The 25,933-nt window shown below is 43.9% G+C and overlaps 1 protein-coding gene across 3 annotated transcripts in view; it reads left to right on the top strand.

Annotated features, from left to right (window-relative positions):
- LYN (LYN proto-oncogene, Src family tyrosine kinase) overlaps nt 1-25,724 on the top strand; it is a 68,688-nt gene extending 42,964 nt beyond the window's left edge. For all 3 annotated transcript variants that reach the window (XM_008056744.1, XM_008056736.1, XM_008056752.1), the window contains 3 exons: nt 12,023-12,176; nt 14,731-14,862; nt 24,244-25,724. In XM_008056744.1, coding sequence (XP_008054935.1) covers nt 12,023-12,176; nt 14,731-14,862; nt 24,244-24,446 — 489 coding nt within the window. In that variant the 3' untranslated portion in view covers nt 24,447-25,724. The remainder of the gene's footprint in view (nt 1-12,022; nt 12,177-14,730; nt 14,863-24,243) is intronic.
- The last annotated feature ends 209 nt before the right edge of the window (nt 25,725-25,933 follow it).

Here is a 25,933-nt window from a genome sequence, read left to right as displayed (position 1 = left end):
GCTAATTTTTTGATTTTATTGTAGAGATGAGGTCTCGCCTGCCCAGGCGGGTCTCGAACCCGCGGGCTCAGGCAATCCACTCACCTCAGCCTCCCAAAGGCACGGGATTACAGGCTTGAGCCACCGAGCCCGGCTTATCCAGTCCACTTTCAATGGACATCTGGTTGGTTCCATGTTTCTGCTATTGTGAATAGTGTTGCAATGAACATATGCATGCAGGTATTTTTTTGACTCAGCGATATTCCTCTGGGTATATTACCAGGAGTGAGATTGCTGGGTCAAATGCTCTATTTTTAGTTCTTTGAGAAATTGCCACATTGCTTTCCACAAAAGTTAAACTAGCTTTAAACTATCTTACGCTCCCACTAATAGCATAGAAGCATTTTCTCTGCAGCCTTGCCAACACCTGTTGATTTTTGACTTGTTTTGTTTTGTTTTGAGTTGGAGTCTCACTCTGTCACCCAGGCTGGAGTGCAGTGGCACGCTCATGGCCACCCAGCGTCCACCCGCTGGGTTCAGGTGATCCTTCCACCTCAGCCTTCCCAGTAGCCGGAACCACAGGCGCATATTATTATTATAACTCGGTTATTTCTTTTTTTTTTTTTTTAATCGTAGAGATGAGGTCTCACCAAGTTGCCCAGGCTAGTCTTGAACCCCTGGGCTCAGGCAGTCCTCTTGCCTTGGCCTCCCAAAGTTGCTGGGATTACAGGCTTGAGCCACCACACCCAGCCGGGTTTTTTTTTTTTACTTTTTAATGATAGCCAGATTTGCACTTCTCTGGGGATTAGTGAAGCTGAGCACTTTTTCATATGTTTGTTGGATGCTTGGCTGTTTTGCTTTGAGAAGTGTCTGTTCATGTCCTTTGCCCACTTTTTAATGGGGTTATTAGTTGTCTATTTTTTCCCCCGTCAATTCATTTGAGTTCCCTATAGATTCTGGATATTAAGACTATGTTAGATGCATAGCTTGCAAATATTTTTTCCCATTCTATGGGCTGTCTCTTTACTCTCTTGATGTTTTCTTTTGCTATGCAAAAAACTGTTTAGCTTGATAAGGTCCTACCTGTCAATTTTAGATTTTGTTGCATTTCCTTTTGAGGATTCGATCATGAATTCATTGCTCCAACCAGTGTCCTAGTGAATGTTCCCTAAGTTTTCTTTGAAGATTCTTATAGTTTGAATTTCATTCTTTTGCATGTGGCTAGCCAGTTTTCCCAGCACCATTTGCTAAATTTGGTTTCCTTTCCTCTGTGTTTTGTTTTGCTTTGGTTTGGGGTCAGCTTTGTTAAAGATGAGTTTGTTAGAGATCTGTGGTTTTATTTCCAGATTCTCTGTCTTGTTCCAATGGTCTATGTGTCTATTTTCATACTAGTACCATGCTGACTTGGTTAGCCTTGTAGTAAAGTTTGAAGTCTGGAAGTGTGATGCCTCTAGCTTTGTTCTTTTGATTTCACTATTTCTTAGCAGTTGTTCTTGGAAAATAAGAATATTATAATGACCAAACAAAGCTAAACTAAAATTTTAGAGACATTTTGACCCCACAACAATAGAGTGAAAACAGCAATGAATAAGCTCTCTATTCCATCTCTTTCTCCACCCAAATTTATGGATTAAAGAGTGTAGGAATCCTGTGTGGAGAAATCAATGAACATTAATAGATAGGAAAGTGTTTCTGTAACAACTACTGAAGGTTAGAAAACAAACACTGTCACATTTGGAGTACAGAGAAGATGTATTCTTAATTAAACTCTTTTTCTGCAAACTCCCTGTTTTCTTTGCATTCTATTTTTTTGTTTTTGTTGTTATCATTACATGGTCTTTTCAGGTCAGTTAGGGATTCTCCCTATTATAAAGAATCCTTCAGAAAGACTGTAGGTTTTACTCAATTGCTACTCATTTTTTTAGTTTCAACTTATTAATATGATCATTAGCAGTATTTCATAGGCTTCCTATGGCTTTTAGATGTAATCAATCTTGTGAATTTTTCTTTTTCTCAAGCACAGGAAGCAAATACATGAGGCAAACAATGCTTACTAAAATAGGTAAAACACCAGGAAAACCGTATTTGTATTCTTTCCTGTCTTTTGGCAGGCTTCTTGTTTAATTTTTCTCATTGCTTGTCTAAATGACAAATGTTTTCCAATCAACCAATTCTAAGACAGGTTGCATTTTCAGTTCCGGTTTCTCATTTAGCCTGGAATTTCCTGGGGTAGATTTTAGCTTTGCTTGAGAGATCACATTAAGCCCCTCAATGAGGTTTCTTTTGATCCCTTTTTTTCCCCTCAGTCATCTGACTCAAATGTGGGTTCTTCTCATTAAAGTGGAAGAAAAAAAAAAAAACTTCACCAAGCAAGATAGCCTGTTCTTTGCCAAATTCTCAGAAAAGCGATAGTAATTAGAATGAACACAAATACACTAAAGCCAGACTTCCAGAGCGAGGTCATCCACACAACACTTCATTATTTGTCCAAAGCATCGCTCAGGTTCTCTGGCGACAGCAGTGGGTATGTGTGCCGAGCAAACGGTCCATAGAGCACATGCCCAGCAAGGCTGGTGATGGCTCTGAGCCTGCGTATCTGTTGGGAGAGAACTTGCCGGAAGCCAGTCACACTGCCTGGGGTGCTGGGGTTGACTGATTTCTCATTGGGCCTTTGAGAGAAGCTGAAAAAGATGAGTGACCTGTGTGGTCATTACTAGTAAGGCCACTTGCCAGGGGGATTATTTGAGCTCCGCTTGGGTTTGTGAAAACATGATTGAGATTTCCCTCTAGCCTCAAATCCACACAAAAGAAGTCCATATGGTGCGTTACCAGAGCCTGCCTGCTCCTACCGTGGTCACAGCAACTCACTTCTCAGTAAGTGTATTTGATGCCGAAAGCTGGAGTTCTTGAGGAGGGAGGGACTGGCATTGTCTTCCTGTGTGGACGGGGCCTGCTGAGACTGCCCACACGTACAGTCCTCACTTGGGGAGTGGAAATTCCACTTAAACATTGTTAGTGGAGAGGGAATTTAAATGCATGCACTCAACTCAAATGCTTCCTAAAACTTTGGTCTGGTTTAACATTTTGACCTCACACCAGGGCAGAAAAGTCTTATTTGCAAAGTAAATAGGACTCTAAATTTCGTGTTGTAGGCTGGGTGTGGTGACTCACACCTGTAATCCCAGCGCTTTGGGAGGTGGAGGCCAGAGGACTGCCTGAGCCCAGGGGTTCAAGACCAGCCTGGGCAGCATGGCAAGACTTCATCTCTACAATAAACCAAAAAATTAGTTGGGCGTAGTGGTGCATACTTTCAGTTCCAGCTACTTGGAAGGCTGAAGCGGAAGGATCACCTAAGCTCAGCAGATCGAGGCTGCAGTGGCCGTGAGCATGCCACTGCACACCAGCCTGGGCAACAGAGTGAGACTGCAACTAAAAAAAAATGTGTGTGTGTGTTGTATCCCTACCCTGCCTGTCATAAGCGATAAGCTTGTACATATGTCAGAGTGTGTGTGTGTGTAGAGAGAGAGAGAGAGAGTGATATCATATCTAGAGAAATGAATATACCAAAAACAAGACACACATTTGCAGCACTACCATGTAGAGTTATGCAGCAGGTGTCCATAGTGGCCTCCAAGTTGCTGCTCAGAGTCTGAAGTCCATCCCTCATGCCACTTGTTCCTCAGCCCCGACAGCTGGGTCACCCTCCCCTAGAGGGACCAGTGCCTTTTTCTCACCTGCTGTGGCCTCTAGGGCACCTCTCTCAGAGGGCTGACGCTTCCTGTTTCACACCAGCAGCGAGAGAAGCACTTCTGCACATTTGGGGTCGGAGCATCTGGTAAGACTTGCTTCTCTCTTCCTCTGGTCCCATGTGTGCCTCTAGCCACCTCCTGCCCTACCTCACGGAAGGCATCTGTTCAGTTGATTAGCTGTGGAGGAAGAGGCAGACACCCGATGTAAACTCCTTTTCTCCTCGCCATACATTAGAAAGTCTGTTCTGGAAGACTTCTGGCAGTCTGTTGATGTAGAACCAGACAAGATAAGGATCCCCTAATTGAGCTCAGGGAGCATGATTGTTGGTATCTTCTACGTGCCTAGAATTGTCACTGGGTACCCGATGCCTGAAGTTTCACCAGGACCCCTTTGGGTTACTGGCTTTTGTGGACCCCTGGGGTTTGCTCTCTGACCCAGGAGCTCTGTCTTTCCTCCCAGAACAGCATTGTGTTCAGTACAGGCATGTTTCACGTCATTGGCTTCAGCTGTAGGCATTCTTTGTCACCTTGGTCCACACAAAGCTTCAGTCATGGCACACCCCCGTAGGCCCCCTTGTCACTGTGCTCAGTAAACTGCTTTCTAAAAATAAAAATTAAGCTGGGCATGGTGGCTCACGCCTGTAATCCCAGCACTTTGGGAGGCGGAGGTGAGAGGATTGCCTGAGCCCACGGGTTCGCGACCAACCTGGGCAACATGATGAGACCTCATCTCTACAATAAATCAAAAAATTAGTCAGTTGTAGCGTCACACTCCTGTAGTTCCAGCTACAGGAAGGCTGAGGTGAAAGGATCACCCAACCTCAGCTGGTCAAGACTGCAATGGCCACAAGCGTGACACTGCGCTCCAGTCTGGGCGACAGAGTTAGACTCTGACTAAAAAAAAAAAATTTTTTTAATTAAATTAGATAAAAAATTAAAATTAAAAAACACAAAAACATTAAAGGGAGAAAATGTCATCATATGTCTTTACTGAATGTACCAAAAGAGGAACTAAAATAATATAGGTCCACCATGCTAGTTGAGCTGAAGAGCACTGGAAACATAAGCACATCTCAGCCTAAATCCATTGGCTTTAAACTGTGAGCATTAAAACCTCACTAACATTATCTCCTTATATGAGTATTCTCATTTTAGGTGGTGGGGATGCTCTTTTTATCTTAGATCCAGTAGCTTCACATGTAGACTCTTTAAGACAGAGGTCGACACGAGCCCAGGAGGAAAGGTGCGTGTTTAATTATTTCTTCAGTGTCGGCAGGTGGTTTAGAAAGTTGGAGTTTTCTCATCTTTGTACATCCCTGGGCCTGACATTGTGATGCTGGCGTGGCCCCAGATGAAGTGAATCTCCTCATTGGATATAAACCAAAAGATGGAATCAGTATTCCGGGCCCTCTAAGTAATACCCCAGACCTAGAGCCATGATACAGAAAGAGTGGCTCTGGGTTCTAACTCTGTGCAACCCCTGCCTCTGGGCGGTAAGGCCAAAGGGTCCTGCCCCCCAAGTTGCAGGAAAGACAGAAGTTCAAGCCGTGAGTTCCATGCTGTGATGGAGTAGGAAATCTGCCCAGGTGCTTCAGGCGCCTTCGTCAGCTACCCCTTCCCTCATCCAGCCTCTGCATGAAGCACATTTCCCTTGGTCCCAGCTCCTTTTGCTGGCCACGCGTGTCTTGCTCCTCCTCTTCTTAAGCTGAGTTGCAGGGGGGCTTTTCTTCTCAAGCATGACGAGGACAACAGTCCACTTGCGAGGCTGCTCGTAGGCAACATGTGGAGAATAAGATGTTGCTCTAATTTCTCTAGAACCTGAAGTCCCCAAATCACTTGGGTTTGCAAGCTTGTGACCCAGGGCTGTGTTTCTCAAACTGTCATTTGCTGGTCGCAGACCATACTTAGTGTCTCAGGCTGGAGTGTGTCAGCCTGGACTGTGCTTCATGACCACTGGGAGATCCCGCTCCTGTACGTTCAAGTTAAATGGGTTAGGGTGGAGCCCAGATAGTGATATTGTTTACAAGTCCCCTGTGTGATTCTAACACATAGCCCTAGTTAATTCATACCGTCTTAAGGGTTAAAATTCAATTTAACTTTTATACACAGAAGGGATGTTCAGTTCGCTTCCAAACCATGGTACTCACCTGTGGCATGACTCTGGGACAGTAATTTCCTTTTGGCTTCAAAAAATTTCCAAAAGGAATGACGGCTATTGCTTTCTTGCACGTATAGGGCTATTTGGATGAAAGAATATTTCCCTGCTTAATTTAAACCTGGTTGTTTCCATCCTGACAAGGTGTTAACCTCATCCAAGCCAAGAATATACCATCATCTATCTTATTTCTGTCTTTTGAGTCACAGGGCAACATTGACTTTAAACTGTCTTTGCTCCATTTAGCAGCTTTTAGACCATGTTTTAGGCTGTTTTGTGCTGCTGTCAATATACCATAGAGTGGATAAAGAGCAGAAGTTTATTTCTTATGGTTCTGTAGGCTGGGAAGTCCAAGATCAAGGCATCAGGAAATTCAGTGCCTGGTGAAGTGCTTCTTGCTGTGTTCTCACATGAAAGAAGGTGGAAGGGCATAAAAAGGAACCAGACTTTATGTCCTTTTATAAGAGCCTTAATCCCCTTCACAAGGATGGAGCCCTCATGACCCAATCACCTCCTGAAGACCTCACATCTAATACACATTGGAGATTACGTTTTAATATGAATTCGGGGGGACACATTCAGATATAGCACCCTGAATTTGAAAGGGGGTAAGACTGCCCCCAAGGGAGCAAAAATTGATCCTTGAAGGGTGAAGCAGTCTTAGCTATTAGAATGGTTGGTTGCCCTCCCAAGTTCACACCTACCTGATATCATCTTCTTTCTTTGTATTGAATTGCTCCTATTAAGGATATATTAATTTTAACTTTATATTTAAATTGATTCAGTTATTCTCCCCAGGGGGAGAAAAATTGAAAAAAAAAAAAAAAAGGTTGAGAAACACTATTCTAGACAGAGACAACTCAAACAAAACTTTGTATGTACTTCCTAACATGGGTGTCCTGAACTTGACCTGGGAAAAGTGTGTGATTCCTTTTCTAAGGAGTGAAATTTTGTCTTAACAATGGTGAATTCTGGAAGGAAGCTTCAGAGGCATTTTCTCTCTTTTCAGTAAAGAAGTACTCTCTCGATGAAAACTTGGAATTCCAGAAGCGTTTAGTTATCCATCTAGTTAGGTGTCACACTGAGCCCTTTTGCAGATGTGACATGCTGGAGTTTGGTGTTGGGAGCGTGGATTTTGAGATCAGACACATCTTTGAAGTCGAACACATCTGGTATAAATCTGGGCATGCTCCTTCACTCTGTGGTTTTGGGCAGGTCCTCTGATTTTCTGTAAACCTCATTTGCATCTGTACAACAGAAGTAAAATCTACCTGATAAATTTGTCATTAAAATGAAGCATGAATTAGGTATAGGGGATGTGAAGCATTATCTGGTATATAGTGAGTGCTCAACTAGTGATGAGGGAATGGTGGTTATTAATATCTATTTCTCTCTTCACTTACTGTCTCATTATCATCTTAGCAAAGTATCTTTGGGAACAAAATGACAAAACAATCTTCTGACTCAAACAGTTCTTCTCATCAGACCTGACCAACCCCATCTAACTCCCACAGAAATCAGCCTTTCCAAGCTACTGGAACGATAGGAAGTGGAAGTCTCTAGGGACAGCTGAGCCTTGGTTTAATGTATTTATGTGACAGCTCTTTCTGTGGTGGTGAACGCTAAGTGGCCCTCAGGGAGGAGGAAGGTGTTCCAGGAAAAGTTGCCCTAGATTCAATGAGCCAAACTGTCTCTGATTTCTTCCTGTTATTGCCAAATACAGCTGGATTTACTTTAGCCACGTCAATACACCAATCAAAAAATAAAAAAATTAAGGTTTTAAAGAAAGAGGAAACCAAGAAAGAGCAATACAGGATAGACCAGGGAAGGAATAAAGAGAATGAACTAAGTTCATATAAGAGGAGAGTTGTGATATTTATGATCTCAAAAGCAAGTCATATCTGAGAGCTTTTATTTTGCTCCCATATCTTTTTTTTTTTTTTTTTGAGTTGGAGTCTCACTCCGTTGCCCAGACTGGAGTGCAGTGGCCGCTCCCGGCCACCGCAGCCTCGACCTACTGGGCTCCGGTGATCCTTCCGCCTCAGCCTTCCAAGTAGCTGGAACTACAGGCGCGCGCTACCACGCCCGGCTAATTTTTTGATTTATTGTAGAGATGAGGGCTCACCAAGTTGCCCAGGCAGGTCTCGAACCCGTGGGCTCAGGCAATCCACTCACCTCAGCCTCCCAAGGCGCGGGCTCCCATATCTTATCTATTATTTATTAAACTTGACTAATGCTATCATTTTGAGTCTTGTTTTGGTGAATTTTTTTTTTAGTTGGAGTCTCACTCTATCTCCCAAGCTGGAGTGCAGTGGCACACTCATGGCCACCCCAGCGCCAACCAGCTAGGCTCCGGCAATCCTTTCACCTCAGCCTTCCAAGTAGCTGGAACTACCACACCTCGGCTAATTTTTTTGATTTATTGTTGAGACGAGGTCTCACCAAGTTGTCCGGGCTGGTCTTGAACCCTCGGGCTTAGGCAATCCACTCGCCTCAGCCTCCCAAAGTGCTGGGATTACAGGCTGAGCCATGGAGCCTGGCCAGGGAATACTATTATTATTTGGACTCTGAGCTTCTGAAAGCTCTCTGGCATGGAAAGGAAAGCCAAAATAAACAATGCCAGTTGCAAGTCTGTTTTTATTTCAGAGAATCACTTGAAAAAATACATTCAGTTGTATGCAAATGTAGAACGGGGGCAGGTGTGATATGAGCCTTGCTAACAAGTTCCCGAAAAGCTTCTTGAGAGCAGATTACCAGAAGCCATTACAGAGCCTGAGAGCAATATGTGTCCTTGCTGTGTGGGAGACTGAATCCATGCCGCCAGCACCCGTCTTTCTTGCCCATCAGCTGCCCTGGGAGAGGAGCCAGTGTACTATCGTCAATTTTAATTGAGATTTCAGCCAACTTCGACTTTTTCGGGTTCCTGGCCCAGTTTATATATAAATTTTGGAATGTTAGGCAGATATGTTCCAAAATTAAGAATTTTATTTTTAATGTTTTTAAATTTTTTTTTTTTGAGTTGGAGTCTCACTCTGTCACCCAGACTGGAGTGCAGCGGCCGCTCCCGGCCACTGCAGCCTCGACCTGCTGGGCTCCGGCGATCCTTCCGCCTCAGCCTTCCGAGTAGCCGGAATTACGGGCACGCGCTACCACGCCCGGCTGATTTTTTTGATTGATTGCAGAGATGAGGTCTCGCCGCCCAGGTGGGTCTGGAACCCGCGGGCTCAGGCAATCCACTCACCTCAGCCTCCCAAAGGCGCGGGATTAAAGGCTGAGCCACCAAGCCCGGCTGCTTTTCTCAGTTTTATTGGCTCTTTCTAATACGTCTTTTTGAACTTGAGTTACCAAAAGACAAAAGGAAACTAAGGCATGGCTCCTATCTCCCAGCTTTCATCAGAATTGCCCACATGATTATGTCACTTGTTTCAGTAATGCTGCTCTAGAATGAGCTATCCTATCCTTACCACATAACACTCTGCCATTTGTGAACTGCAGTCTTCCTAGAGAAAGTCACAAACTCAGAGGAGCTCTGCTCTCACCTGGGCTCTTACTACTTCCCCCTTCTATTGACTTCCTTGTTTTTTTTTTGAGTTGGAGTCTCACTCTGTTGACTTTTTATAGAGACTTTCAAGTATTTCCCAGAGTCAGGTAAGGGCCGTGAGTTTCCCAAATGCCAAAGACTTGTGAGTCTTGGACAAGGGCAAGACGCCCGTCACTGCTGTCAGACCCGTCCTGGCCTTTTCCTGCCATCGGTCTGGCTTCTGCTCTGCCCAGCACCTGTCCCACTTCTGAGATTCCTCACGAGGACAGGTCTTCATGGCATCACGCATCGTCCTGGGCTCAGCGCTGGGATACAGGCATGTGCATGCCTTTCTCCTGCCATCAGGCTCACATTGCTACAGGGATCACTGACAGAGGTGATCAGTCGAGGAGCAGGGAGCTCGGGACGCACACATGGCCGGGCTTCCTATTCAAGTGACATTGCAGCGGAGACCTGTGGGCTGAATAGATCGGGTGGAAGGAACAGAATCACAGGAAGGAGGTGGTCGTGATAAGGAGTTGGGAGGGGTAAGTGGGAGTCTGGTCACAAAGGGCCATGGCAGCAGTGCCAAGGAGCTTGAACAGCAGTCCTCATTTCCCCTCCGAAGTGAAATACTGGGCTCGCTAGACTTGGAGACTGATGTAGGACGCACTGATTGTTTTATGCAAGATTTTGTGACCCCCAAAATGTCATCTGCTGAATTCCTGCAGCAAGGTGCTAGCAACACAGTATCTTGGTCATATGAAAACCCTGGTCCGTTTTCCAAACAGCTTGCTTGGGGCTGAGAAGAAGGTTGAAAATGGAAACAATAGAAGGTGTGGCGTCAGCACTGGAGGTGTGCCTCATCTGATTGCATGACAACACTGAGTACACTAAATAGCATAAAATAATGACAAAGCGATGATCAGCAGTTGCAGATGGTTTTTGTGCAGATTGATCATCTAGGGCGAGTAAAGAGAAATTATCCAAGAGGAGTTCAAGTAAGGCTCACTGGGCAGGAGTTGAGCCTAGGCATTGACCTAGAGGGAAAGAAAGGGTAGACCCAGCCAAGGAGTTAATCTTTTGCTCAGCAACATGGCATGGACCCGGGGTCTGAATTATGTGATCACCAGAGATGCTGTTGCCGGTGACTAGGAAAAGTCAGGTCCTCCAAGGTGAGCCACCCCAAATTCAAGGTAGAATCTAGCAGAATACATTAATTCCAAGTGAAATATTTCAATTAGAGTTCTCTTGAACTGTTTACCAGATAATTGCTACTTGGTTTTTTTTAAGTTGGGGTTTCACTTTGTCACCCAGGCTGGAGTGCAGTGGTTCAGTCACAGCTCACCACAACCTCCAGCTCCTGGGCTCAGGTGAGCTCTTCCACCTCAGTTTCCCAAATGGCTGGGCCAAGAGGTGCATGCTGCCATACCTGGCTAATTTTTTTTTTTTTTTTTTGGTAGAGATGAGGTCTCACTATGTTGTCCAGGCTGGTCTCGAACTTCTGGGCTCGAGTAATTCTCCCACCTCAGCCTCCCAAAGTATGGGGATTACAGGCATGAGCCACTGTACCTGGCCCACTACTTGGTTTTCTTGTCTGCCTTCCTTCCTTCTTTGCTTCGTATCTTCTTTCTCCTTAACTTTATAATTTGGTAATGTCTTCCTTAAAAACCTGATTTCGGAATGCTGCCACATTTTCTTAATATTAAGCAATGAGTAGTAGTTTTACCTCACCTACATTGAAACCTTTGATTCTTTCCTGCTGTCGCGCTTTGTCCTCAGAGTGAATCTTTTGATCATCCAGGAAGAAATGTGCAGAGAAAACTTGGAGAACCAGTTTTGTGGGCTGTTGATTAACCTGCTAGAGAGGATGCTATTGACCAAGGATATCCTGTACTTGAGACCCCAGTCATTGCTTTGTACAGGTTGCTTAATCCTGCTCTATTGTTTTGGTCTGTTCAGTATAAAGCAAAATACCGTAGTCTGGGTGGCTTAAACAATAGATGCTTATTTCTCACAGTTCTGGGGGCAAAAAGTCCAGGATCAAGTTGCCAGCAGATTAAGTGTCTGGTGAGGCCCTGTTTTCCGGTTCACAGATGGCACCTTCTTTCTGTGTCCTTGTATGGTGGAAGGGCAAGAGAGTCTTCTGGGGCTTCTTTTATGAGGGCACTAATCCCATTCACGAGACCTCCATCCTCATGACTTAATCACCTCCCACAGGTCCCATCCCCTAATACTATCACCCTGGGGAGTAACTTTTCGACATAAGAACTTTGGGGAGACACAAACATTCAGACCACAGCATTTGTTTTCTCATTTGAAAAACCAAGACAAAGACATCTGTATATCAACACAGGAAAATTGTATAGGATCTTAAAAAGATCACATTAGAAAATGTTGAGACATGTTGCTATTAAAAAAAAAAAGATTACCATTATTGGAGATTTGGGGAGGCAGTTATTTTATGAAGGGCTCATGATGATTATCTTTAAAACTTAAATAATCAGAACAGGGTACACGAAAAGACTTCAGGAGCTCATATGTTTTCTGGTTTTTCTTGATGGCACTCTGTAATCACCTACCTTGCATATGAAAACAAGAGATTCTTCCTGTCTTCAGATTGCAGAGGGAATGGCGTACATCGAACGAAAGAACTACATTCACCGGGACCTCCGAGCGGCTAATGTCCTGGTCTCTGAGTCACTCATGTGCAAAATTGCAGATTTTGGCCTTGCTAGAGTAATCGAAGATAATGAATACACAGCAAGGGAAGGTACGTTCTAGTAATGATCTTTAGATGCTTTGTTACTGTTCCATTCTAAGGACAGTTTTTGAAGAGTACTCCCTTGGTTAGCTCTACATTATCCTTTTTGAAGGTTTACAAATGCTGTCATTTGTATTTCAATTAAGCAAAGCAAAATAAAAATAAAATTAGTCAAGATCAATATTCTTTGTTATTATTAAAGCTTTTCACTCAATGAAGCATACTCCCCTTAACTGTGGAGAAAATATAAATTAATTCTGTGTTCTTTAGTCTGGCCTTTTAATTACAAGTTAAATTTAATTACAAATTAAAACATGAACATTATCACACATAGAGAACAAAATATAATGCTACAAAAATTCACTCCTTCATTTTCCCACATTCTGTATTACATACACAGAGAGGCATAAGTTCCCCAGTCCCTGGCCCACCATCTGGTGTCTGAGCATGGTCGGGGCTTCATCGGCCTTACCTGTGGCAGATCACTCATGGTACTTATGACTAGAGAATTCTGATGGTCTCACCTCTGGTAATTGAGTGAATATTTTCGCAGTGCTCGCTTTCTTTCGAAAGAGACAAGCCCTCTCTTGACATTCCTAAGCACTGTTAAACAAGGATTCTTTTTCTTCTAACTTCATGTTTGTTATTTCTGGAAGATCCGCATGACTCACAGAGGGGACAGATTGAAAACACTATTTTGATTTGTTGAGCGTCTCTTGCTTCCAGCCCTTCTTGGATGGTTCCCCTTCTGCCCCAAGCCTGTGCTTGAGGATAAGAATTCTTCACCTTAATGATTATACTCAGCAAAAATGCAGGCAAAGGAAAATAGTTTGAAGATGAGAAACTTAAAAGAAAAAAGAAGAAGCAAAGCCGAAATGTATTAAGCATTCCTAGTGCATAAATTGGCTTTTCATACATTATTTCATTTTTCTTTACGATAGCTCTAAATGATAGGCATTAATATTATCATTATTATTCCCACCTTACAGAGGAGGAAAGAAAGGTTCTGCAACTGTTTGAGGTTCCACAGTAAGTAGTAAAGCCAGGATTCAAACCCAAGAGGTCTAGCCTCAAAGTACGTGAACAAGAATTGATTCCACTGGTTTTGCTGGATTTCACAAGTCAAATCTCACACAAATAACTGTTCTCATGCAAAGAACGTGACTTAGTGCAGAGAATGCAGGTTCTAGATCAAACAGCCCCCGTCTCCTGGCTTATCTTGGGGTGACAATAACCATGCTTACCTTCATTGGTAAGTACTATTCATTGGCACCCTCATTACCATTACCATGCTTCCTTGATATTTACACTGTGCCAAGCACATTTGGCAACCCTCTTAATCCTCATAGCCACCTGGGGAGGTTCCATTGTTTCCCCATTTTACACATGGAAGCACAAAGACAGTAAGTGACTCGCTAGGGTCAAACGGAGCAGGAGACAGCAGAGATTCAAGCCCCGGATGTGTGGTGCCCAAGCCCAGCGCCCAGCCACAGCCCTGCCTGCTCTGCCCTGCGCACTGCTGTCCTGGGCAGGTTTAGTGCAGGACTGTGACGTCGCCTGGCACAAAGCAGCCACCCCGTGAAGCTCTCTGGCATCCTTGGTGGTCTGATTTGGATTTCCAGTTTTGATTGGGCACCCCAAGAAAATCTCAAGCGGAGACATAATAAAGGCAGAGGTATTTTTGAACAGGTAATTGGTGGAAGCCCTAGCCTTTCTAGGGTGCCGGAATAGCAGTCTGAGCCTGAGTCCCTACTTTCCTTGCCGGGACCCTGCACCTCGCCCAGGGCCAGGTCTGTCCCTGATCCCTTGGTCTCACCAGCTCCCCGTGAGAAACACAGTTTCCTCACTAGCTCCTTCTACGCAGATCATCCTTCCACCCAGTCCTGAAGGTTGGAGATGTTTTGCCCTATCAAATGAAAGAATGCAACATGCAAGTTTTGAGTAGCATCTGAAATTCCTGTAGGTACAGGCATAAAGATATTTATCCACAAAACATTAAAAGGCATTTACAGACCAGGCCCGGGGTGGCTCACGCCTGTAATCCCAGCACTTTGGGAGGCTAAGGTGGAAAGAGGGAGGATCGCTTGAGACCAGCTTGGGCAACATAGCAAGATCCTGACTGCAAAAAATTGAAAAAAAAAAAAGACATTTATATTTTCTGTAAATATAGTATGGGTTCATTAGAGAAAAACTGAACACTTAAGACATGCTTTGGAGGCTGGTATGGAGAGACAGATGTACACACTAATAATAAATTTCTTTCCATTCTGTATCATGTTCTTTATTGTTTAAAGTTGGCTAGTTATAATATCCCTAGAAGGACATACAAGAAACTTTGCTTCTAAAGAGATGGATACATACACAAAAGAGAAACAGAGGCTAGAAGTCAAATATTTTAGTAGAATAGTTTGTACCATCTCTATGTTATACTATGTGTATGTGTTACCTATTCAAAATAAATAAAATTTTAAAAACATTAAAATCAAGAAATTATGAGAGTCACGCTTTTATGATTTGTTTAAGCTCAGGTACCCAAGTAAGAATCATGTGTCTTCTTCCTCAGGTGCTAAATTCCCTATTAAGTGGACAGCTCCAGAAGCCATCAACTTTGGATGTTTCACTATTAAGTCTGACGTGTGGTCCTTTGGAATTCTCCTGTATGAAATCGTCACCTATGGGAAAATTCCCTACCCAGGTATCATTGACTTACCTATTTACATTCAAGTGGTTTACATTCAAGTGGTATACAAGAGAGAAAAGTCGAGTGGCATGGAGGCATTTAAAAAATAGTAGTAACTCCATCTATCCAAAAGTGAGGAATAAGCGCTTGTGCCAGAACTCGATTTTTCACTGTCATTAGTGGAAATTGTTCTAAAATATGCTAAGATGCTTCTCTGCCTTCTTATTTTATTGAGTGCATATCTTTATCTTCGCGAAATAATTCTAGCACCTAAGGCTGATAGTGTTCCTGGCCTCATCATTGGTACTAAGGTCATGAGGATAGAGAAGACACAGGTGTTTCTCCAAGGAAGTGGAAACAGACATCGAGATGAGGATGTTCAGTGCTTCTTTGTTAGCTTTGAAATGCAGGTTTTGTCCAGGCTCAGTGACTCAGTCTGTAATCCCAGCACTTTGGGAGGCCGAGGCGAATGGATTGCCTGAGCCCACGGGTTCAAGACCCTCCCGGGCAACTTGGTAAGACCTCGTCTCTAAAATAAATAAAAAATTAGCCAGGCATGGTAGCGCGCACCTGTGGTTTCAGCTACTTGGAAGACTGAGGTGGAAGGATCGCTGAAGCCCAGCAGGTCAAGGCTACGGTGGCCAGGAGGGTGCCACTGCACTCCAGTCTGGGCGACAGAGTGAGACTCCACCTCAAAAAAAAAAACATTAAAAAGAGAAACAGAGGTTTTGTAGTAAGTGCTCTGGAATCTCTGCCTCTTCAGGAAACAGCCACTTCTGTTTATCAGTAAAAGGTCCTTCCACTGCTTAACACACGGGCATCACTCAGTATTTCCAGGTTCCTAACACTCGAAGCTCGAAGACCAAGATTCTGCCCATCCCTTCCTTTTTTGGGCCGGCGGTGGTTAAGAAGAGGGATTTCTTCTGAAGCCTTCACATTCTCATTAATATCTGATTTTTAGCAAAATCTGTCGATCAGATGAATTTAAAATTAAATGTTTAATGTGCAAATCATTCCCTTATTAAAAAAAAAAATCTTTGTGTGCCAGGCACTCTCTAGGCACTAGGGATGCTATGTAGCCACCCATGCGCTCTAGAGCGAATATTCTTCTAGGGAGAGAGTGATAAGTGTCCAAGAGAGGACTCCTTCAGCCTGTAAGATAGCGAGGAAGACCATGGCGTGTGCGTGGAGTAGCCTAGATATCGGTGAGTGCCCAAGGAAGAGGGTGGCAGTGGCTGGTTGTATCCAATGGTCCTGGCAGCAGCAGAAGCTCAGAGGTGAGGGGGTGGGTGCCCCAGGGTCTCTGGGGGCTGCGTGTCCCCACTGGAGGTGCAGCCAGCGCATGGGAGGGGCCGATGGGGGCAGGAGGCCAGCGTGTTGGTTTGGGCATCCGTGAATGTTTGATGAATGAATAAATAAATGGCCATTTAATCTCTAGGTAGTCTCCATGCTGTGTGTGAGAAAGTGGGAGGCTGTGGAATTGGGGGCAGAGTGGCTCAGGGACAGCCTAGTGGCCATGTCAGAGTGTCCTGTCTTCCTCTGCCGGGATGGAAGCCAGGAAAGGCTTCCGGACAGAGGAGTCACAAGGTCTGTGTGCTCAGATCACTGCCGCTGTTGTGTAGGAATGAGCCACAGGGAAGCCGGGGCGGGGACAACTGGCAGCCAAAAGCCGCTGGGTAGTATTTGCACAGTGGCCGACTGTCCTAGGAAATCCCTCTTGTGCCAGCCTTTCATTTTCTAACTGACCCCTGCTCTAGACGCTGAAATGAATGAATGAACACTGCTTGCAAAGTAGGAAAAATGTTTCTGATCAGCGCTGATGTCTGACATTGTATATCTATATATCTCTATCTTTGCCTGCGTCTGTTTCTATAATCTGTCTGTAGAGAAAGATGATATATTCAGATAATGAATCGAATCGGACACCACGTAACCTCATAAAATAATGTGTAATACATTTGACAGGCTACAAATGATGTACAGCCTCGGTCCCTGAGGCTCAGAGAAGGCAACTGGGCCCCTTGCTGGTGGCAGAGTTGCTCTGAGCCCCAGACCCATGTGCCTTCCATGACCCACTGTGCTCAATGTCCAGGATTTGGAAATATTCTGGGGGTAGGAAATCATTTTCAAAATATAAAAGAACCGGTAGGAAAGGGGTGAGAATCACAAAATATGTACATATATCTACATAGTAGAACCAACCAGAAACCATTGACTTGTCTGTTCCCAGTGGGCTCATCCCTTGTAAGGACCAGGGATGTGACACACCTTTGGGAGTTCTGGATCAATAGATTTTCCAGCCACAGGAATTGTATGTTACAAGAGCCTCTAGCATTAGAAATTATGAGCAGACCCAAGCAACCCTATTGCCTTAAATATAAGAGGATTTGATTCACAAAGAGCATAGAAATTGGTGAACATTGCCAAAATATGCCATTTTCTGCCACTGATTACAAAGCCACTTATGGGAGGAACTCCGCTGGCCATTGAATTATCTGAGAATATTTTCTTTACCCAGTAAAGCACTGGATGTGTTGGTTTTTTGTTTGTTTTTTAAAGTGCTTTAAAAGCCATATTGTCTAGCTTTGCAAAATAAGGTGGAAATAAAAGAAAGGAGCGGCCCCTCCCACTGTGGGAGCTTTTCTGTCCTCTCAATAAATCCTGCTTTCTCAACTTAAAAAGAAAAAAAAAAAGGAGAAACACAAAAAAGAAATAAGAAAGTCACATGTAAAGCGAACATATATTTTTAGAGAAAAGAAAAGACTAAGAAGTGTAATATACCAAGCTGTTACCATCCTTGGGCAAAGAGATAAAAAGTTATGTTAATTTTCTTCTTGATAAACTTCTGAAATTTCTCATTTTCTACAATAATATTTGACTAAATATTTTATTCTTATACAAGTAATTTATGCACACTAAAAATTCAGATTGTTGACTGGGTGTTATGACTCATGCCTGTAATCCCAGTACTTTGGGAGGCCAAGGTGGGAGGATTACTTGGCATTTGAGACTAGCCTAGGCAACACAGTGACGTCATCTCTACAAAAAAAAAAACATCAAAAGAAGTAGCCCGTCATGGTGGCATGCACCTGTAGTCCCAGTTACTTGGGAGGCTGAGTCAGAAGGTTCACAGGACCCCAGGAGGTTGAGACTGCAGTGAGCCGTGATTATGCCACTGCACTCCAGCCTGGGTGGCAGAGTGAGACCTCAACTCAAAAAAAAAAAAAAAAAAACCAGGTTGTCGTGCTGTCCATTGAAAGAGGACTGGATAAAAAAATAATGTGGTTCATATACACAATGGAATATTATGCAGTCATAAAGAAAGACAAAATTATGAACTTCACAGCAACTTGGGTGGACTTAGAGTCTATAATACTGAGTTCTATCACAGAAACAAAAAACTGAATGTCACATGTTCTCACTCATAAGCGGACCTTGAACAATTATCATAATACTTTAAGAAAAGGATTGGCAGTAGTGGGAAACTGCCAGGGGAGGGAAGGCCCACCTCATCAACAAGGATATCTGCATAATGAACGTTTATATATACCTAACCCTGAATTGTACCCCACATCTTTTTTTTTTGAAAGAAGGATTTATTGAGTAGGCAAAAAATCTCTCACAGTAGGAGGGGACCCGAGGAGGTTACCCTGTACCCCACATCTTTAAAATTAAAAATTTAAGAAATGAGAGCCGGGCTCGGTGGCTCAGCCTGTCACCCCGCGCCTTTGGGAGGCTGAGGTGAGTGGATGGCCTGAGCCCACGCGTTCGAGACCCGCCTGGGCAACGAGACCTCATCTCTACAATAAATAAAAAAATCAGGCGGGCGTGGTAGTGCATGCCTGTAATTCCGGCTACTCGGAAGGCTGAGGCGGAAGGATCGCCGGAACCCAGCAGGCAAGGCTGCGGTGGCCGGGAGCGGCCGCTGCACTCCAGTCTGGGCGACCAAGTGAGACTCCAACTCAAAAAAAAAAGAAATGAGGTTGTGTAAAAAGACGTCTAATGAAAAATTTCCACCTGGACCCCATGACAGCGGGTACTCCTCAAAGAAATCTACTTTCAGTAACTTTGATTATTTAGGATTGACTGCTCATAGTTCTAAATATACTTTTATGTTAACTCTTGAATAAGGCTTTCACCCCTTTTACTTCTTGGATAAGAAGATAACCACATGGTTTTAAATTCAAGTCACACAAAGAGGTATAAGGCGAAGGTGCCCCACCCTGCTCTCCAGCCATAGGGTTCTCTCAGGTGAACATCACCAGCCATTTCTACTCTACAGCCCCCCTACAAAGGGGACTCCCAAAGTACTGGGATTACAGGCATGAATCACGACACCCAGTCTACAATCTGAATTTTTAGTGTGCATAAATTACTTGTATAAGAATAAAAAATTTAGTCAAATATGATTGTAGAAAATGAGAAATTTCAGAAGTTTATCAAGAAGAAAATTAACATGACTTTTTAATCTCTTTACCCAAGGATGGTAACAGCTTGGTATATTACACTTCTTAGTCTTTTCTCTAAAAATATATGTTCGCTTTAGATGTGGCTTTCTTATTTCTTTTTTGTGTTTCTCCTTTTTTTTTTTTTCAAGTTGAGAAAGCAGGATTTATTGAGAGGACAGAAAAGCTCCCACCGTGGGAGGGGCCCCTCCTTTCTTTTATTTCCACCTTATTTTGCAAAGTTAGACAATATGGCTTTTAAAGCACTTTAAAAAACAAACAAAAACCAACACATCCAGTGCTTTACTGGGTAAAGAAAATATTCTCAGATAATTCAATGGCCGGGGAACCGTCCTGTCTGCAGCCACTGGCCTCCCCTCCCTCGTGATGTGCCGGCCTTCCCAGGGCTCGCTGGGGTGGGCCGGACGTGCTACCCTTTGTTGGTGTCCCTCTCTGCAGGCACGTTGGTTACACTTTCTTCCTTTTGGCTCAGACCACTTCTGCCTCTGGCTGCCAGGTGTCTCTTGTTTCGTCAGAGACAGAGTTTAAGTTTCTCTTTCTTCTTCTCTTTTTTTGTTTGGGGGATGAACTATAAGGGAAAAAGGGAGACAGAAGGCAAAAAAGTCTTTGCTTCATTATCTTAAACCCGAAATGGTGATTATTGCCCTGTGGATTTTATGAAGAAAAAAGAGGTGTCTCTGTGGTTGGGGTTTGGTTTTGCTTTGCTCATATAAAGAGAAAGGAGGTTTGAAAACGGCTTTTGTCTTCTCTGGTTGTTTCTGATCGGATCTATCTGGCATCTTAATGCCAAGTGTGAATTGAAGTCAATAAATTCATCCTGGCCAGGCGCAGTGGCTCATGCCTGTAATCCCAGCACTTTGGGAGGCTGAGGGGAGAGAGGATTGCTTGAGTCCAGGAGTTCAAGGCCAGCCTGGGCAACATAATGAGACATTGTTTCTACAAAAAATTGTAAAAATGAGCCAGGCGTGGTGGTGTGCACCTGTAGTCCAGCTACTCAGGAAGCTAAGATGGAAGGATCACATGAGCCCAGGAGGTTGAAGCTGTGGTGAGCCATGATCGTGGCACTGCACTCCAATCTGGGTGACAGAGTGAGACCCTGACTCAAAAAAAGCAAACAGAGAAATCGATCCTGCTGTAAATACTCACCTTGGTCACATACAAAGCTCAGGGAAAAAAAATAGTTTGTCCCAGGGTAGCTGGCTCTCCTTACACACACAGAGGGACCCTGTGTCATTAGAGAATGCCATGGTTTGTGAGCTGCCGGCCTTCTCTCCCTGTCACTAACCCCATTCCTTTTCTAGTCTCTGCTGTTCCACGTTTTTCTCCTTCCTGTGCTCCTTTGCCAGCTTTTAGTCTCTGCTGAATCCTACTCCAGATGCCACTTCCTGCTCCCCACCACCTCTCTCTAGTGAGGGCACCGCCCTCCTTGAGCTGTGTGACATTTGAGGACAGTGCCCTGTCTTAAGCATCTCTTTATCCCTCGGAGCCCAGTGCCAGCTCATGACCCATCGTGAGCACTGATAAGTGCTTGTCAAAAGGAGGAAGGATGGAACGTGAAATTGCTCGCCTTTTAAGGAACAGGTGTTTGCTTTCTCTAACCTAGCAACAAGCCAAGCACCAACAACAATCAAGTGTGCCCTTGGGGGGTGGTTGAGGTCTCTCTCCCCCTCTCTTTCTTCCAGATGACTTGTCATTTAATAGCTTATTTTTCTTGTTGCTTCATTTGTACCTAATAAGATAGACTTCCCATTTGCCTTCCAACTCCTCTTACCAAGTTAAATTCACCAGGCTGGATAGAGCATGCCTGGCCTTTATCGGCTTCATGGAAAGAGTTCTTCAGAGTTAGAAAAACATATAAGAACAAGGAAGAACACATCTGTAGTGAGGATAGCGTGACCTTAGCAAGGTTTCTCTCCTGTGGGCACATTCTGACCTTTTATGCAAATGGAGGCGCTCCAGGAAGGACGTCAAAGAGATATCCCTAAGCACGTTTGCAGGTCCAGTTGCTGTGTCTATCATCCTGGATGTTAATCCTCCCAAAACTTCACCCAAGGAAGTAGAAGTAAACCCAGATATTTTTTCTGATGTATCCAGGTGAGCTTGGCTAGTTACAAGAGCCAGAGCAATGCTGAAGCCTCATAATTTCATGAAGACTAAAACCCCAAATAGAGAACATGACACAAATCTGCCCCTGGCTTCAAGCAATCAGAATCCAATGAAGTCTTCCAGTTAGAAAATTTCAGTGACACAGATATTTGAAGAAGGTGTTTCAAAAGCAGACTTGAGAAAAATGAGTTCACCATAGAAGCAACTCTCAAGAGAGCTGCATAATTATAAAGTTTTCTTGAATCTTTCAATTTCAAAACAAGCACTCTTCCAAGACAGAAATAATCATGTCTAGCTGGGCTCGGTGGCTCAGCCTGTAATCCCGCGCCTTTGGGAGACTGAGGTGAGTGAGTGGATTGCCTGAGCCCGCGGGTTCGAGACTTGCCTGGGCAGGTGAGACCTCATCTCTACAATAAAATAAAAAAATCAGCTGGGCGTGGTAGCGCACACCTGTAATTCCGGCTACTCGGAAGGCTGAGGTGGAAGAATCGCCGGAGCCCAGCAGGTCGAGGCTGCAGTGGCTGGGAGCGGCCACTGCACTCCAGTCTGGGCGACAGAGTGAGACTCCAACTAAAAAAAAAAAAAAAAGAAATAATCATGTTTTCTTTCAGGAGTTTAAAGTCAGGAAGGATCATTGACCGCTTAGACAAAGAAAGGTTAAAGGCAGGGGATTCCAATTCGCTAATTCTGAGCCATTGTGAAGAACATACAGCAACCCACTCCATATATAAAGCAAAATTTCACAAAACGATACTGACCTTTACTATGTGCAGTGCTTTCTGACCTTTTCTATTTTATTCTGTCATAATTCATTTTTAAAGTACTGGTAGTGTCCTAAAAAAAAAAAAAAAGCATTGATCGCAAATGAGTGGTGACCCACAATTTGAAAAATACTAATTAGAGAATACATTCAAGAGAAAGAACTGTCTCAAATCTAGTAGAAACCGTTTTCCCTAAAGCTACTACTTGCCATTTAGAATCTTTCCAGTGACTGCTGGTGGTAAACTCTATAGCTATGCAAAGGGATAGCTATGGCAAGGGAATTAGTTGTGTTGAATGGAGTGCCTCTCTCATGCCAGAAAGCGTATATATTCTTTATGAAATACAGTTTTCAGGCCAAGCGCGGTGGCTCAGCCTGTCATCTTAGCACTTTGGGAGGCCGAGGCGAGTGGATTGCCTGAGCCCGCGGGTTTGAGACCAGCCCTGGCAACTTGGTGAGACCTCGTCTCTACAATAAATAAAAAAAAAATTAGCCAGGCACAGTAGCATGCACCTGTAGTTCTGGGCACTCGGGGAGGCAGAGGGGTCGCCGGAGCCTGGCAGATCAACGCTGGGGTGGCTGTGAGCGTGCCACTGCACTCCAGCCTGGGCAATGGAGTAAGACTCCAACTCAGACGAAACAAAACAATTTTCTTTAGAGAAGCTCACATCCCACAGAATAAGGCATCCACAGAAACGCAAAACATACAGATGTAGATGGGTACTGCTCAGACTGCTAAGTGAGCACATTTCTCTATTCTCATTCAATAATGGATGTTACAATTAAAATGATCTTTATTCCCCTTCTAAGCTATTCTCTGGATCAAAGATTAACAGTTCAGCTTCTGAATTACTCTGAGACATTTGACTACATTCAAAACCATCCTCCAGGAAAAATCCAGCTCGGTAGGAATGATGAGCACCTTAGATCTCCCCGACTAAGAACGTGTGAATGCCAGCGTCCCTGGGAGCTTTGACTCTGGCCTCGCACTGAAGCCTGGGACAGTTTAATGACTAATGAGTATGTGAAGTAGCTTCATGTAGGAGCTTTGATTTGGGTTTGTTTTTCTTCATCTCAATTGATATCTTGCTCTTTGAAGACAATGACTCCCACAAGAGGTGCAGCATAAGCTGCAGGCAGGTGTCCTTCCAATTATCTAAACCATCACTTTTTTCCAAATTTATTCCTGAGTTTGTAGTATTTGGCAAGCCTATAGTCCATTGGTCTGGCTGACTTCAAGTAAATTTACAATGAAAAGCCAATTTTAAAAAAATGTGCTCAGAAATGATGTTTTTGATACATATACTAAGTAAAAGCTGAAAAGAATCTACCCTGCAAAAGTAATTGAGATAGGCGGTTAAGATTGGGTTTGAGAGGCTAATTTAAAAGGTCAAGCAAGTCCAATATCCTATTAAAGAGAACGTGCTTGGGCTTCTCCTTACCATGTGTGCCTGTTTTTGCTTTGGCAAACCAAATGCTCTCTTTATCCTCTTTGTACTAAAAGTTACTTATTGAGTTGCCTACAGAAATTTCCCTAGTCTCTGAATTAGTTGGCTAGGACTGCCAAAACAAATACCACAGACCTGATGGTTTAAACAACAGACATTGATTTTCTCATGATTCTGGAGGTTGAAAGTCCAAAGTCAAGGGGTCAGCAGACTTGGTTTCTCCTGAGGCCTCTCTCCTTGGCTTGCTGACGGCCGCCTTCTGCCTGTATCTCCACATGGTCTTTCCTCTGTACTAGCCTGTGTCCTAATCACCTCTTCTTATAAGGATACTAGTTGTATCGGATTAGGGCTCACCCATGTGACCTCATTTTCATTTAATTACGCCCTTTAAAGGCCTTAGCTCCATACATAGTATATATAGTACAGTCACATTCTGAGGCAGTGCAGGTTAGACTTCAATCTGTGGATTTGGGGAGGACCCCATTCAACCTATAACAGCCTCAATAAAGCTTGCCTTCATCTTGGTTGCAGGATATGAAGAGCAAAAAACAACCACTGCAGTGCTTCCCCCCCTCCGCCAGGTTTCTAAATGGTTTATTTCTCCCCCCCACCTTAGGGAGAACTAATGCTGATGTGATGACCGCCCTGTCCCAGGGCTACAGGATGCCTCGCGTGGAGAGTTGCCCAGACGAGCTCTATGAAATTATGAAAATATGCTGGAAAGAAAAGGCAGAAGAGAGACCGACATTCGATTACTTGCAGAGTGTCCTGGATGATTTCTACACGGCCACGGAAGGGCAGTATCAGCAGCAGCCCTAGTGAGCAGGGAGACCCGTCCGTCAAGCAGGGATGGCTGCCTTGTTTAGAGAGGAAAAGCGACACTCACTGGTTGCATTCGTCCTTTCACATGCCGGAATCATCTACTGTGCCTGGTTTCTGAACGTAGAGGCTAAAAATTACTCAGGAAGAACACCCTCTCTATGGGAAAGTTTTCTGTTCCCTTAGACTGATGCTGCACCAGTTGCAGCTTGGACTGGTCCTCAGCTGATAACCTTGCTTTGCTTGACCGACATCCGAATACGACCTCCTGAGAAGAAGACACCTGTTCTCTCCCCCAAATGGACCCAACTCAGCTGTCTTTATGTTTACAATTGGATGTGTGACTCAAAGATTAGAGACCGTTGCAGTGAATCTCCAACAGTCGCAGAACTAAACTCATTTATAAAGCTAAAACGACCAGACGCATAGCGTGACATTTCTTTGTATTTTCTTCTATGCTTTGTCTTACTTTTATTTTTAAAAATTACTAACCCAACCTGTTAGATTTTGCAGGTGAAATCAGCAGCTTAATAATGTTTTTCCTGGATTTCAATGATTTTTTTTCCCCCACGGCCTGAAATCTGAGATTGGTAGACGTTTCCCTTCCGTGAACACCGCTCAGACCCCCTAGGCACACAGCAGTGGGACATACATCTCTCTCCGCCGGCAGGCGTGTGATCACGCCATGAGCACTTCCAGCTGCCGTGCTGTGTGATCTGAACCCCGGCTGCCCCGCGCTCACCCGGACCTCCCAGGAAAGGGCGAAGAGCCTTTGTACCTCAAGAAGAAACATTTTTAATGATCCGGCTTTTCATTCCCACAGTTTCCTATACATAGACTTTTTTTGACAATGTAGTTTGGAAGAACAGTAAGATTCTAATCTCAGCAGAGCCATATGAGGTCTTGTAAAACATAAGAATTTCTTTTGTTGCTTCAAAAGATTTGAACATTATTTTAAGGATCAAATATGAATTTTAGTTGCCCTCTAGAAAGTTAAAATGCCGTTATTTGGGGCTATTTTTGTGATTCTGCAATCTTTTCTAAGTGGTATATGATGTGTGTGAGACTATTTATGCCCAAGGACATGAAGGAAAATAAATAACCACAGAGGCTCTCATGAGCGGTGGCCAGAGATTCCAGAGGTTTTGTTTACTCAAGTTTTCTACTGTAAGCTTCGAATGGAAACTGCTATATTACATCATGTTTCACTGATGCTGTTGTATATATACCTAATATTTCTATTTTTTGATTTTATTTTAATACACCTGGCCCAATAACGTCTCAAGCTTTTTACTTGTGTTTACATTTTCAGCTGTTGTCAATGTAAAAATGAGAACCAACTGTCAGGAGGGTGATGTGACGTGATTCCATAGGGCTACATACTTGAAACTTGTGCGAGTTCAATCTCCTTCCTTTGAGCATTTCAGGTTGGAGACTGAGGCGTTGATGACCTTGACACCTGAACATCCTTTGTGGGGGCCAGATGG

Source organism: Carlito syrichta, unplaced genomic scaffold, assembly GCF_000164805.1.
Source record: "Carlito syrichta isolate Samal-C Ts95f unplaced genomic scaffold, Tarsius_syrichta-2.0.1 Scaffold85402, whole genome shotgun sequence".
Taxonomy (NCBI): domain Eukaryota; kingdom Metazoa; phylum Chordata; class Mammalia; order Primates; family Tarsiidae; genus Carlito; species Carlito syrichta.
The sequence above is the reverse complement of the archived record's forward strand: the minus strand, read 5'-3'. Positions and strand labels throughout refer to the sequence as shown.